At 38.7% G+C, this 12,766-nt stretch overlaps 2 protein-coding genes across 3 annotated transcripts; both read left to right on the forward strand.

Annotated features, from left to right (window-relative positions):
* Positions 1–1,293: 1,293 nt before the first annotated feature.
* LOC103936829 (protein SMAX1-LIKE 7) lies at positions 1,294–5,488 on the forward strand. Of its 2 annotated transcripts, XM_048590497.1 has the most exons (4): positions 1,294–2,508; positions 2,822–3,065; positions 3,338–3,371; positions 3,471–5,488. In XM_048590497.1, the coding sequence occupies exons 1-4, from the start codon at positions 1,346–1,348 to the stop codon at positions 5,297–5,299; spliced, it is 3,270 nt and encodes a 1,089-aa protein (XP_048446454.1). In that variant the 5' UTR covers positions 1,294–1,345; the 3' UTR covers positions 5,300–5,488. The 2 variants fall into 2 exon arrangements, with proteins under 2 accessions (XP_048446454.1, XP_009344979.2); XM_009346704.3 differs by lacking the exon at positions 3,338–3,371 and having other exon boundaries at positions 3,476–5,488.
* Positions 5,489–6,308: 820 nt separating this feature from the next.
* LOC103932933 (PHD finger protein ALFIN-LIKE 2-like) lies at positions 6,309–9,490 on the forward strand. The gene is made up of 5 exons (XM_009342584.3): positions 6,309–6,482; positions 6,608–6,640; positions 7,040–7,262; positions 8,641–8,758; positions 8,896–9,490. The coding sequence occupies exons 1-5, from the start codon at positions 6,395–6,397 to the stop codon at positions 9,142–9,144; spliced, it is 711 nt and encodes a 236-aa protein (XP_009340859.1). The 5' UTR covers positions 6,309–6,394; the 3' UTR covers positions 9,145–9,490.
* The last annotated feature ends 3,276 nt before the right edge of the window (positions 9,491–12,766 follow it).

Raw genomic sequence — 12,766 nt, forward strand, 5'->3', positions numbered from 1 at the left:
TACTCCTTGTATTCATGGAATATAATTATACGAGACAGAATAAATGTTATTAGAAATGTTAAGCAGACTCTTTTAAAAGTAAAACGGTTTAAAAATACTTTAGTACCTCATATTTCTGATACAATTTTTGTGTCAATATAAAAAATATTATACGAACAAAAATTGAAGTGGTAGAGAAATCGAGTCATATTTTTAGAAAATATTTTTAACATAATATTATCGACCTGTAACAACTCAATGAGTCAACTCATAGCATCACCACCATGCTGGACACGTCAGCAGAAAGTGACGTTGACTGTCAGTTTCTGGCCCACTCACTCAAATTTAACAAAGTGGACTCGAGCATCTTTCTTTCCACAGTTTTCATTCATTCGTGCTTTCACTCCTTCGAACATGATGATGATGAAGAATTGATGAATCATGATGATCGTTATACTGATCATGCACAGGAAAGATTTTGTCAGCTTCTGTTGTTTACGCGCACTTGAAGTAATCTTCACTGTTAATGATCCGTGATACAAACATCCTTAAATTATGCTAGGGCAAACGACTAAGAAGACAACTTAAGACTAGGCCCTGTTTGGCAGATCGGATAGAGGATCGGATATGATTAGTTATACAGACTCTGGTGTTTGGCGTTCACTCGTACTAAATAAGCGTCGGATTAATTTAACCGGTCGGATAGGATAACACGGTATACACCCGCTTAATAAAATCAACCAAAACGCCCGGATTATTTAGTCAGGGAAGAAGAATATGGGAGAGAAAGGGAGGGAGTTTGGGGGGTGTGGCGGAGAGAGCTGGGGAACAATTATTTGGGATTCTTCTGCAGTCGGGGAAGAAGAAGGGAGAGAGAGGGAGGGTGTTTGCGGGGTGCGGAGAGATCTGGGAACAAAAAAATGATTTCACTTTTTAAATTTTTTTTTTTTTTTTAAGTTTGATTCCTCCTATCTAGTATAATACCAAACACAGTATAAATAATACGGTCACTAGTCTGATACTGCACCAAACACCTGACTAATTTAGTCAGTACTATCCGATGACTATTTATCATATCCGACAGAAATAATCAGTACAATCCGAGCTGCCAAACGAGACTTTGATGTTCAACTCGACCACGATAACACGATATGAAGTCTTATTAATCTTGTGACGAGAGAAATAAACACAATTCAACTAACAACAAACAAATACGCTTTCTCTCGTGGGCCCCACCATCGTCATGGTGGGCCATACCACCACACTTGACATCCTATAGTTCTTCCTCCCCTTCCCCCCATAAATAATTAGAAACTCTTGCCACACATGGCACTCTACTCAACTAGTTTACATATACCCTGCGGCGATGCCTACGCCGGTTACTGTGGCCAGGCAATGCCTGACAACGGAGGCAGCAAACGCTTTGGACGAGGCCGTGGCAGTCGCGCGCCGCAGAGGACACGGCCAAACGACGTCACTGCACGCCATATCCGCTCTGCTCTCCCTCCCGTCCTCCGCGCTACGTGACGCCTGCGCGCGCGCCCGAAACTCCGCCTACCCGCCCCGGCTCCAATTCAAGGCTCTGGAGCTCTGCCTCAGCGTCTCGCTCGACCGGGTCTCCTCGACCCAACTCGCCGACGACCCGCCCGTTTCGAACTCGCTCATGGCCGCCATCAAACGGTCACAAGCCAACCAGCGAAGGCAGCCCGAGAATTACCACCTTTACCACCAGCTCTCGCAGCAGTCCTCGATCTCCGCCATTAAAGTGGAGCTCCAGCACCTGATTCTATCGATTCTCGACGACCCGGTCGTCAGTCGGGTCTTCGCCGAAGCGGGTTTTCGTAGCTCCGAAATAAAGCTCGCAATTTTGCGCCCTTTTCCTCAGATTCTTAGATACCCGCGCTCCAGAGGCCACCATCCTCTCTTTCTCTGCAACTTAACCGAGTACCCGGACACGGGTCGCCCGACCCGAACCGTTTTAACTGACGGGGACGAAAATTCGAGGAGAATAGGAGAGGTTCTCGGGAGAAACAGAGGCCGGAATCCTCTGCTTGTGGGCGTATACGCTCATGAAGCACTCAAGAGCTTCGTGGAGGCTCTGGAGAAAAAAGACGGCGGCGTTTTGCAGGCGGAGCTATCTGGGTTGTCTGTAGTTTCAGCGGAAAACGATGTGTCGAAGTTCATAGCCGAGGATTGCGATAAAGGGTCTGTAAGTTTGAGGTTCGGGGAGGTGGGTCGGGTCGCAGAGCAGAGTATGGGGCCTGGGATTGTTGTGAATATTGGGGACTTGAAGGCGTTTGTGGCTGAGAACGCGGTGGCTGACTCAGTGAGTCACGTGGTTGCCGAGGTGACAAGGCTGTTGGAGGTTCAACGCGGGAAAGTTTGGTTGATTGGTGCAACGGCTAGCTATGGAAGTTACTTGAAGTTTGTGGGGATGTTTCCATCTGTGGAAAAAGACTGGGACCTGCAGCTTCTGCCCATCACTTCTCTCAGAGCTGCTTCCATGGCTGAATCATACCCCAGGTCCAGGTGAGTTATTGCCTCCTAATCTATACTTTTATATGCATTTTGTTCAATTTTTTTGCGGGAAGATTCGAACTTGGGTGCACGAGAGGGACGCTAAAATGTGTTTCATTGCTTATTTAGTAGCCGTGTAGCCAAAAAGTTGTATTTTCTGCTGAAGGTTTCTAAAAGTTTTTATCTATGTATATTTCCCTATATTTTAGTCTTCGGAAAAAGTGCTTCCTGCGTGCCAAGAGTGTATAGAACTCGTATTTTCGGAGTAAATCCCGACTGTATGATGCCTGAATCTCACAGTTTCCTGGTCATGATGTACTTACAGCTTGATGGAGTCGTTTGTTCCATTTGGTGGATTCTTTGCAGCACCTTCTGACCTAAAGCTCCCAATAAGTTGCTCGTATCAATGTCTTCCCCGCAATCACCAGCGCAATAAAAAATCCGAGCAAGAAGCATGTTCTGTTCCAATGGGAGGTATTACCGCTTCAGTGGCAGGTCAGCCCCAAGCTAGTTTGCCTTCTTGGTTGCAGATGGCTCCGCTTTGCACAAACAAGGGATTGGATATGAAGGTGTGTATCGCGATCAATACAGATTCGATTCATGATTTTAATTGTCTAAATCGTGCAATGTGCCAAACCTCTGGAATGGAATATGTGATGCGATGTATTGCTAAATGAACTCCTACTTGCATTACGCATTCTGTAAAGTTTTATTCTTTTTGAATTTTAAGCCTTTCCCCCCGTAGTGTCCGTTAACTCATAGAGAAATTATTCCCGTTACGATTTTTATTTTCGCTAAAAGTAGGCTCCCTTATGTTTGATTATACATCCTTTTTATGCAGTATGACAGTATCTGGTCTAATATTTTCCAGTCTGGTATATTGGGCTTTCTTTTTCTAGTTAACAATGAAATCATTACTTCAAACTACAGGTTTTGTACGTTATTCGTTTGAAAACTAGTTTGTATCTCTTCAGTGCAGACCAAAGATGATGTTGTGTTATCAAGTGCCAAAGTTTCGGGATTGCAAAAGAAATGGGATGATAAATGCCAGCATCTCCACTACTCTCATCCCCTGCCCGAAGCAAACTTCTTTCCAACTATGGTAGGATTTCAGTCTCCTGAGGACAAGAAGTGCAACCACGACAACACCACCAATACATCTTCACAGAAAATTGAGTGCAAGATTGCAGATTCATGCATCCCTGCAGATGTGCAAACACAATCAAGCCTTCCTCCAAAGGCTAAGAACGACAGTTTCTCTTCCGAAGTGTGGGAAAAAACTTCAAAAGATGAAGATCTTGAGTCTGCTGGCCTCGGGTCACCTTGCTTGTCCAACTCTAGTGTGGTTGATGGTAGCCAAACATCTGCCACATCAGCTGCTTCCGTCACCACAGATTTAGGGTTAGGAATATGCTCTTCTCCTGCTAGTAATACGCCGAAAAAACCTCCAGATCTGAATCCAGCAGTTCAACAGGACATCTCGGGTTGCTTTTCCTCTAATATTGATTTAGTCAATGGGAATCTCTATTCTACTCGATCATCATCCTCCTCGAGTCCTGACAACCATGGGCAGTTTGATCCAAGTGATGTCAAGATGCTTTTCAGAGCTCTCTTTGAAAGGGTTGGCTGGCAAACTGATGCTGTAAGTGTAATTAGCCAAAGAATAGCTAACTGCCAATCTAGAAGTGAAAAATTCTGTGGAGCAAGTCACAGAAGGGATGTATGGTTCAATTTTACGGGACCTGATAGGTATGGTAAAAAGAAAATTGCCCTTGCCCTTGCTGAGGTATTATACGGAAACCAGGAACAATTGATCTGTGTGGATCTAAATTATCAGGATGGAATGATCCATTCAGACACAAACTTTGATTGTCCGGTGGTGAATGGTTATGATGTGAGGTTTAGGGGTAAGACAGTTGTTGATTATGTTGCCGGAGAATTGGTCAAGAAACCATTGTCCATTGTCTTCTTAGAAAATGTAGATAAGGCTGATGTGGTGACTCAAAATAGTTTGTCCTTGGCTTTATTGACTGGTAAATTTTCCGATTCCCATGGAAGACAAGTCAGCACCAATAATGCGATATTTGTTACAACTTCGACATTCTCAAAGGGATGCAGTATTCTCAGTTCCACGAAGGGACTCTCCAACTATTCCGAGGAAAGAATCTTACAAGTGAAAGAGCGGCCTGTGCAGATTACTATTGAATGTGCCTCCGAAGACAGCAGCAGAAGCCAAAACTGGAGGGCATCCACGAATCAACATTTTCTAAATAAAAGGAAACTGGTCGGTGTCAATGAACTTCTAGAGCAGCATGAAGTCTCAGAGATGCCCAAACGGGCCAACAAAACGTCAACCAGGTATCTGGATCTCAACCTTCCAGCTGAAGAGAATGCAGTGGAAAACACAGATGATGGGAGCTCTGAAAACTCCAAGTCCTCGTTGCAAGACTTCCTTGATCAGGTGGATGAGACTGTGGTATTCAAGCCCGTTGATTTTGACGCACTTGCTGAGAAAATATCAAAGGAAATCAAGAATAGCTTCCACAAGTTTGTTGACTCAGAGTGCCTGCTAGAAATGGATTCAGAAGTCGTGGAACAACTACTTGCAGCTGTATATTTGTCAGACAGGTCGAGGGTGGTGGAAGATTGGGTGGAACAAGTACTCAGCAGGGCATTTGCAGAAGTTCAAAAGCGACATAACTCGCACAGAATCACTACCGTAAAACTCAAAACTTGCGAGGGGATTTGGTTGGAACACCGAGCACCAAAAACTTATCTTGCCCCTAGCATTGTACTAATATGATTGCCAGGAAAAGTGTAGTGTTTGTAAGTAGATGTATAAGGAAGGTAGCATATGTAGCTTTGTGGTAAGCTTGTTTAGCCTCTTGCTGTAGTTAATTTCGGCCAGTCTATGTAAGCTTCGTAAATTCCATATGGTTTTGGTGGGCTTTTGTTCGAGCATCATATATAAATGTAGCTATTGTGTTTGTAATTTTGTGTCTTCTATGTGTGCCAATTGCCAAAATCAGAGAAAGGATGGACACTGCCAAACTGTATATTTTTTGTCAAACAAGAAGCATTTCTCGAGGGTCTCAAAAGTCTCTAGCTTTGGGGTCTTGAGTGGTTATATTTCTAAATTTTTAAAAATCAAAAGAATAGCCGAAATACGAGTTTGTTTTATAAATTTTCCGTCAAGATTCGAACTTGAGACATTTTTTGACATTTGGAGAGAGATGTTTGGATGTGCATTCACGCAGATTCCCAGCCATTTTTCAAGATTAGAGCTTGGGACTTTTTTGAAATTTGAAAAGAGATGTTTGGATGTGTTTCATGCGGACTCCCCGTCATTTTTGACTTTAGTTAACAGGAAAAAAATGACCCAAATCTTGAATCAACTAATCCAATCCATTGTCCTAACATGAAAAGATCATTTGAGGATTGAAAATTGAGACTAAAAGTTAAAATTATAGACCAAGATTCTAACTTGGACATTTTCTACCCATTGTGTTAATGTATAAAAGTCAAGTATTCAAATTTGACCAATTAACTTTTAGTCTAGTTTGTTCTCAATGTTAAAAGATATCCCAATTTCGAATGCTCAATCTTTACTAATAAAAACAAGAGCACTACTATTTGACCTTTGTCGACTATATTATTGACCGCTTCTCTAATATAGGTGAGTCCGTACACTTTATTAAAAAGGTCAGAGTTGGTCAACACGATGGTCAATAAATGTGTTACAAATTCGACTGATATTATCTGACCTGACCCTTTATGAGAAATCCCAATACAATATCTGAAGCCCAAGCCCGGTTGACGTCGCGGGTCTCCTCCTTATCTAAATCCATTTCTTCTGTTTTTACAAAAATATATATCAAATTACAAACAAATTGGGAAAATGCCATCGTCGAGCCCTCGCACCGTCGAAGAGATCTTCAAGGACTACAGCGCCCGTCGCTCCGCCGTCATTCGTGCCCTCACCTACGGTTCTCTCTCTCTCTCTCTCTCTCTACATCTCTCTTTCTCTCTCTACGTTTCGGTTTCATACATATACTGCATTGCTTGTATCGTGACTTCCATTGACGCTTTTGCTTCCTTTTTGTACTTTCAGATGTGGACGAGTTCTACTCCCTTTGCGATCCAGGTACTTTCTTGTTTCAATTTTCGTTCTCTGTTTTAGTTTTCTGTTTGGTTGCCGAGAAAGTTGAGTGAAAATACAGGCTTGAGCATAAGTATGTTTATTTATTTGTTAATTATTGTTTTGGTGTTTAGTTTGTGTCAAATTTATTTTCCAAGTGAGGATAATAGTCGTCATAGGTTGTGACTAGGTAGTAATGTTGCAACAAGTAAGATTTAGAGTTTTCGTTTCGTTTCGATTTCTGCATTTTGTAGGTAACCTAACAAAGTGCATTATTGCCCAATTTCCGCTTATTGGTTCTACTAATCGTAATCTAGTGGTGGTTTAGTTTAATTTGAATCGAATGGCACTTCTGTTGGATTTTGGATGCTATAGTTACGAGCTTGTATGATTAATCTCTTTCAGAGAAGGAGAATTTGTGCTTGTATGGACACCCGGATGAGTCGTGGGAGGTGACTCTGCCGGCAGAGGAAGTTCCCCCCGAGCTTCCCGAGCCTGCACTGGGCATCAATTTCGCAAGAGATGGGATGAACCGTAAAGATTGGCTGTCATTGATTGCAGTACATAGTGATTCTTGGTTACTCTCTGTGGCTTTCTACTTTGGTGCTCGACTTAATCGGAATGAGAGGTTTGTTTATCCTTGTCCTAGAGCTGACAGTTGGATATTTTTATTGAATTCAAATGTCAAATACATTTCATGTTTGTATGTTGGTCTGCTACTTGTGGAAGTAACATTACTATTTGATTTGTGGGTTCTACCATAAGGTTTCTACATTCTCGTGCATTTACCAAAAATCTTTCCTTCCAGCATGTCTTCTTACTGTTTCATCAACCCTTATTGTCTGTTTGCACGAAAGATTAGTATTGCATTTGCATTTGCTAGGATTTGTTTTGACAGCTGATGGCCGAAACTTGTAAAGGATGATGATAAACTTAGGGGGTGTGATGTTGTATCGTTTGTCAATGTTGATTATTTGAAAACACCAGCAAGACCAGCTCTTGGCGTATGTCTCTTTTGTTGTGTTATTGTTGTTTTCCCCCTTTTAATATGCCTCTTTTAATTATTATAGAACTAGTAGCTTTTGTTACTCTACAAAAGATATGTTGGTTACCAATTTTGCTCGAAGCATATTGTACGGCATTTCAGTTCTTAAGTATATGTGTGTATTACATATGTATATTCTGTTTTGCGGTCCTTAAATGAGTTGTGTTTTTCAGTCGTTAGAATTTAGATCAAATATGGTAGGCTAAGACATACAAGGATGGGAATCAATGCCTCTTCAATATACAGTCTGATTTAATGGCTAAGGACCTTCTCAAGAACCCTATGAAAGGAGTTGTGAGTTTGTGTCTTTATAGAGAACGTATGACTTTCCTGAATTTTTGTGAATTCCTATTCAAGTCAAAAGAAACTGCGTTTCCTTGGACAATGTTAAGAGTTTTTTAATGTCTAAGAATTCATGGTGCTGATTTCTCTGGGATGAACTCGCGATTGCTTCTCTGACTCAAGTTGAACTAAAAAAGACCTCTATCCCTATTATTTGAATCGGTGAGATTGCTGAGCATTCTCGGGAAGTTAGTTCTAAGTGCACGGGTTTCTGTTATTTACATAAACAATTGTCTGAGACCGAAAAAGAACACAACCAATTGCAATGTATATCACTAGAATAGTAGAAAGTAAAGTCTTTGTTGTTGCAAAATAGTTGTGACTGCTCGTATTCTTGGACGATACATTGAAGTGTACTTAAAGTGAAGCTGTTGATTCTTCATACACATACATCCAGTTCAGAACTTTCATTCTCACTTCCCACCTATGCATTTTCCTGCCCTGCCCTCTAGATCCCTGATTCAGCAGATGTTGTTCATTGGGGCACTTGGAATAAAGTGTATAATGCTCTGTTGCTCCACCAGTTCATGTTAATGCAAATTATTTCCTTTATCTTACCAACATCTTGAAATTAACGTGAAACTAAACTGTGATATGGGGGCCATCGATCCTGGAACAGGAAGCGTCTGTTTAGCTTGACAAATGATCTGCCTACAATCTTTGAAGTTGTAACTGGAAGGAAGCCCGTAAAAGACAAGCCCAGTGGGGATAGTGGAAGTAAATCCAGGAACTCAAAGGTGAAACTCTCTCTCTCTCTCTCTCTCTCTCTCTCTCTCTCTCTCTCTCTGTGAAATTATTGACTCTCCAAAACAAATCTGGAAACTCTTCCCCTTTTGCAAAATTTGGGCTTATGACCCAATTTGTGTCTTTGCAGAGATCGATTGACGGACAAGCAAGGACCAACAGTAAGGTACATGATGTAAGCTACTTGGAGGATGAAGATGAGCATAGTGAAACCCTATGTGGAAGCTGTGGGGGAAATTACAGTGCTAATGAGTTTTGGATTGGCTGTGACATCTGCGAGAGGTGGTACCATGGGAAGTGTGTCAAGGTAACACCAGCCAAGGCAGAATACATTCAACAGTACAAATGTCCTTCTTGCAGCACAAAGAAGAGCAAGTAGTGATGAGTAACAAAAACCTCGGGGGCACTTATGTCTGGTCGGCAGATACTCTCTGGCCGTTGTTATTCATTTCTGTTCCTACTCTCGGGTCATGTCGCCGTGGTTGCGATCATGCTGCCATGGTTTTTTCTTCTAGCGTTTTTCTCCCTTCGGATATATGCCCCTCCGTATTCCTCTAATGTACAAATTAGATCTCGTTTCATTTGTGTTATTCATGAAATGCTCTTGAGTTTTCGTTATTAGAAGATGTTTATGATTTTGATTTTTGACTCTGAATTGTACTATGATGTTTATGCATCCTTTTGGGAACAATTTAAACGATCTCAGGGTAACAAAAGTTCTCATCTTTCGCTAGTTTTGTGAAATTAATTTCCAAGTTAAACTAGGGAAGAATTTTTTCCATTTTTCATTTCCTTTAGTTCAAAAGGTAGTTAAACGAAGAGCAAGGTGCTTGTAGTTCAGTTTGTTAAAAAGCACTCATGTTGCACTCGTTGTACTTTAGTTATCGAAGAAATTATTAAATATACTCATTTTTACTAGTTTAATGCGTAACTTGCAGTTTAACACAAACAAAATCGATATCTTAAAAATGATAAATAGGTTCAATTGTTATTAATCCGAACTCATAAGCTTGAAATTTTTGTATACGAAGCCGTGTTGCGTTAACGGATCTTGTATGAGGTTTAAGTTAGACGATTTTTTTTTTTTTTTTTTTTTAAGCGATACCAATGAAATGAGTCAAGTGTGTATCAATCATGGAATTAGAAAATCGAGTGTGCGACAAAATATCACCAATGTAGCTCTCAAATGTTGTCATTTTACAATTTTCTTCTCTGATGACGCCAAGTCTTGTTCACGTGCTTTGTGTGAACGTTGTGATCACAAAATTTTTCCTTTTTTTTCTTGCTCACGGACAAATCATAAGTATATTTTAAATTTAAAAAAATAAATTTAAACTGTTCCACGATGTATCTCTCTCATATTTTTCTCAAACTACTCTCTCTTCTATATTTTTATTTTATTTTTTTATGGATGCGGACTTGATCTAGTTACTATGACATTAATAATGACAATTATTATTATTATTATTATTATTATTATTATTATTAACAAATTCTAAAAGAAACGTGCTCGTATTTATGTCGGCACCGCACCATGGAAGAAACTTGTATATTCCTTTAATTTAAAGGAATTTTAACGAAAATTTTCCAGTATTGTTCATTTTAATGAAAAATTACATTTTTACACTAAAAAAAATCAATCATAGTAATATTCATTTTACCATTTATTTTATCTTTATCGTTAAAACTCAAAGTTTTCAAACCATTTTTATTAGTTTTTCCTTAATTTAATGATGAAATGTCTCCTCCCGTTCTCTCCCACTTGGAAATTGCAATCGTAACCTTTACATGCATGAACCTCTTTGCATGTTCATTCTCTGCAACTTTTATTCATTCTCTGCAATTAAGATGACATAAATATCTTTATTCTTTGGTGGTAGATGCTTTAGTTTATTGTTTCACCAATAATCTATGCATTCAAATATTCGTCGATACACCGATATATTAGGATCCGAGGACACTCATTTTTTATACATTTTGTAGCAGGAATAAAGCTAAAGAACTGTAGCAGAGGGGCAGTTCTCTCGTCCGAGTCTTTTCACCAGCTCTGTTTTTGTTTTTTTTTTACATCTTCAAATGCCTTTTGAATTATACGAGTGATGAATTTCATGAACACCAACTAGGGTTTTTCATTTTTGATCTCCTAATATTTCTCCAGTAACTTTTCCCAAACCTTCCGTTGATATCGATGTCTCACTATTTCCATAAAATTGAGTCGACGTATCCACATATGAATCAATACTTTAATCCTTCCCTATGAGACATATAATGCTTGAATTATTGGTTGGAGCATTGAATTATATGACTCATTCAAAGTTGCATGTCCTTATTCTTGCGTTTACATATAAGTAAAAAAGTTGAAACGTTACCTAATTTTTTTTTTTGGAATACTTTGAATTTGGTCCTTGATTATCAATATTCTTGGACTGAAACCTTGTTGGTTCTCAATTTTTTATCAACGTCCCTGAAATTAATGTGATAATGTATTTCTACGTAGGTTACTATATTTTTTAAATTAAAAATTGATTGTATTAATGAGATTTTAAATAAATAAAAACCCATAATTTGTGGATTAAATTTATTAAAATATAAATTATACTCTCCAATATATTGTGTGTGTGTGTGTGTGTGTGTGTGTGTGTGTGTGTGTGTGTGTGTGTGTGTGTGTGTGTGTGTATATGTATATAAACATGGGTACATTCATCTTAACAAAAAAATTATTTACCAAAATATGAGTACATTCTTTAAAACCACACAAAAAATAATCGATATTAGGCTTGATAAAATTAGTAAATTTCTTTAATTAAACTTGACATGGATACATTCTCAAATCAAGAAAAAAAATGTACCCATATAATTTAAAAAATGGATTAGAAAAAAATTGAATAGATTTTATATAAAAAAAGGGTACATTTTACTACAACAAATTTGGATATTTAAGAATAGGTGCATTTTAAGATTAAAAATTTGAAAAATCACATGAATGGGTACATATACGATTAAAAAATTGGAAACCTTTTTATAAAAAATTAAGGGGTACAAACTTTTCTAATTTTTTTATTTATTTTGGAAATGTTTTGAATTGAAAATTAGTTAGGAGTTTAATAAAGGTGTGAATATTAAAATCTTAAATCAATTATTAATTTTTATTTTAAAAATTATGTAACTAACATGTAAATTTATTATTGCATTAATGGTAGGGACCTTGATCACAATCTGAAAACCAATAAGGTTTCAATCAAAGAACATTAGTAACTAAGAACGAGATACCAATTTTTCCTTTTCTTTTTGGGAGCTGTCTTGGTGCATATGAGCGATACACTTCGACGATAAATCAGTAACATGTCTAAAACAAATACGTAAATACAGTTGCAAACGTGACCTGAAAAGAGAATCTCACTGTGCTTATTCACATCCTCTTTTGCTTGGTCTAGGTTTACCTTCAATCTGTCATCATCGTGGAAGAGCTTTTCTAATTTAGGTGGTTACGTCCTTCCAAGGTGCTGCTGCATTCTCGTAGGCTGTAAGTGATTGATACAGATTGGTACTGACTGTTGGCCATGATCCATGGTCCTTTTGTCTACAATTACAACTACTGGTATCTAACGCTAATGGATATATTAATTTAGAACGTGGAATGAAATGAAGGGCTTTGATCTTCTGGATTGGATAATTGCATGGGACCTAAAATTGACCATTGATGGTAGACTTAAACCAACAAGTTTCTGAAGGACTACGTGCCATCATAGAAAACCATATAACTTGGTACTTGCATATAATCTATCGTGGTTTGGTGCTTAAAATTAGATTATGTCGCACAACTCACTAGATTTGGTGCAAGTTGAATGAAGAAATCAAAAAAATATATTGTACAAGTCAATGATAAAAGATTCATAACAGAAACTTACCCATTTCAACTTCGATAAAATAATAAAGTATCAACATATTTTACAACCTATCTTTTATACTCTCCATACGATAAAAAGTTCGTCACCTCCGTA

Source organism: the organism of the source record quoted next, unplaced genomic scaffold (assembly GCF_019419815.1).
Source record: "Pyrus x bretschneideri cultivar Hongxiangsu unplaced genomic scaffold, Pyrus_bretschneideri_v1 Contig32, whole genome shotgun sequence".
Classification (NCBI taxonomy): Eukaryota; Viridiplantae; Streptophyta; class Magnoliopsida; order Rosales; family Rosaceae; genus Pyrus; species Pyrus x bretschneideri.

Excerpts from the sequence above, each read along its gene's own strand:
- LOC103932933 (XM_009342584.3), top strand. The coding sequence starts at position 6,395 with ATGCCATCGTCGAGCCCTCGCACCGTCGAAGAGATCTTCAAGGACTAC. Across the intron at positions 6,641-7,039 it reads CTACTCCCTTTGCGATCCAG|AGAAGGAGAATTTGTGCTTG; the intron begins GTACTTTCTTGT and ends AATCTCTTTCAG. Across the intron at positions 7,263-8,640 it reads CGACTTAATCGGAATGAGAG|GAAGCGTCTGTTTAGCTTGA; the intron begins GTTTGTTTATCC and ends ATCCTGGAACAG.
- LOC103936829 (XM_048590497.1), top strand. The coding sequence starts at position 1,346 with ATGCCTACGCCGGTTACTGTGGCCAGGCAATGCCTGACAACGGAGGCA. Across the intron at positions 2,509-2,821 it reads GAATCATACCCCAGGTCCAG|CTTGATGGAGTCGTTTGTTC; the intron begins GTGAGTTATTGC and ends ATGTACTTACAG. Across the intron at positions 3,372-3,470 it reads GTCTAATATTTTCCAGTCTG|TGCAGACCAAAGATGATGTT; the intron begins GTATATTGGGCT and ends GTATCTCTTCAG.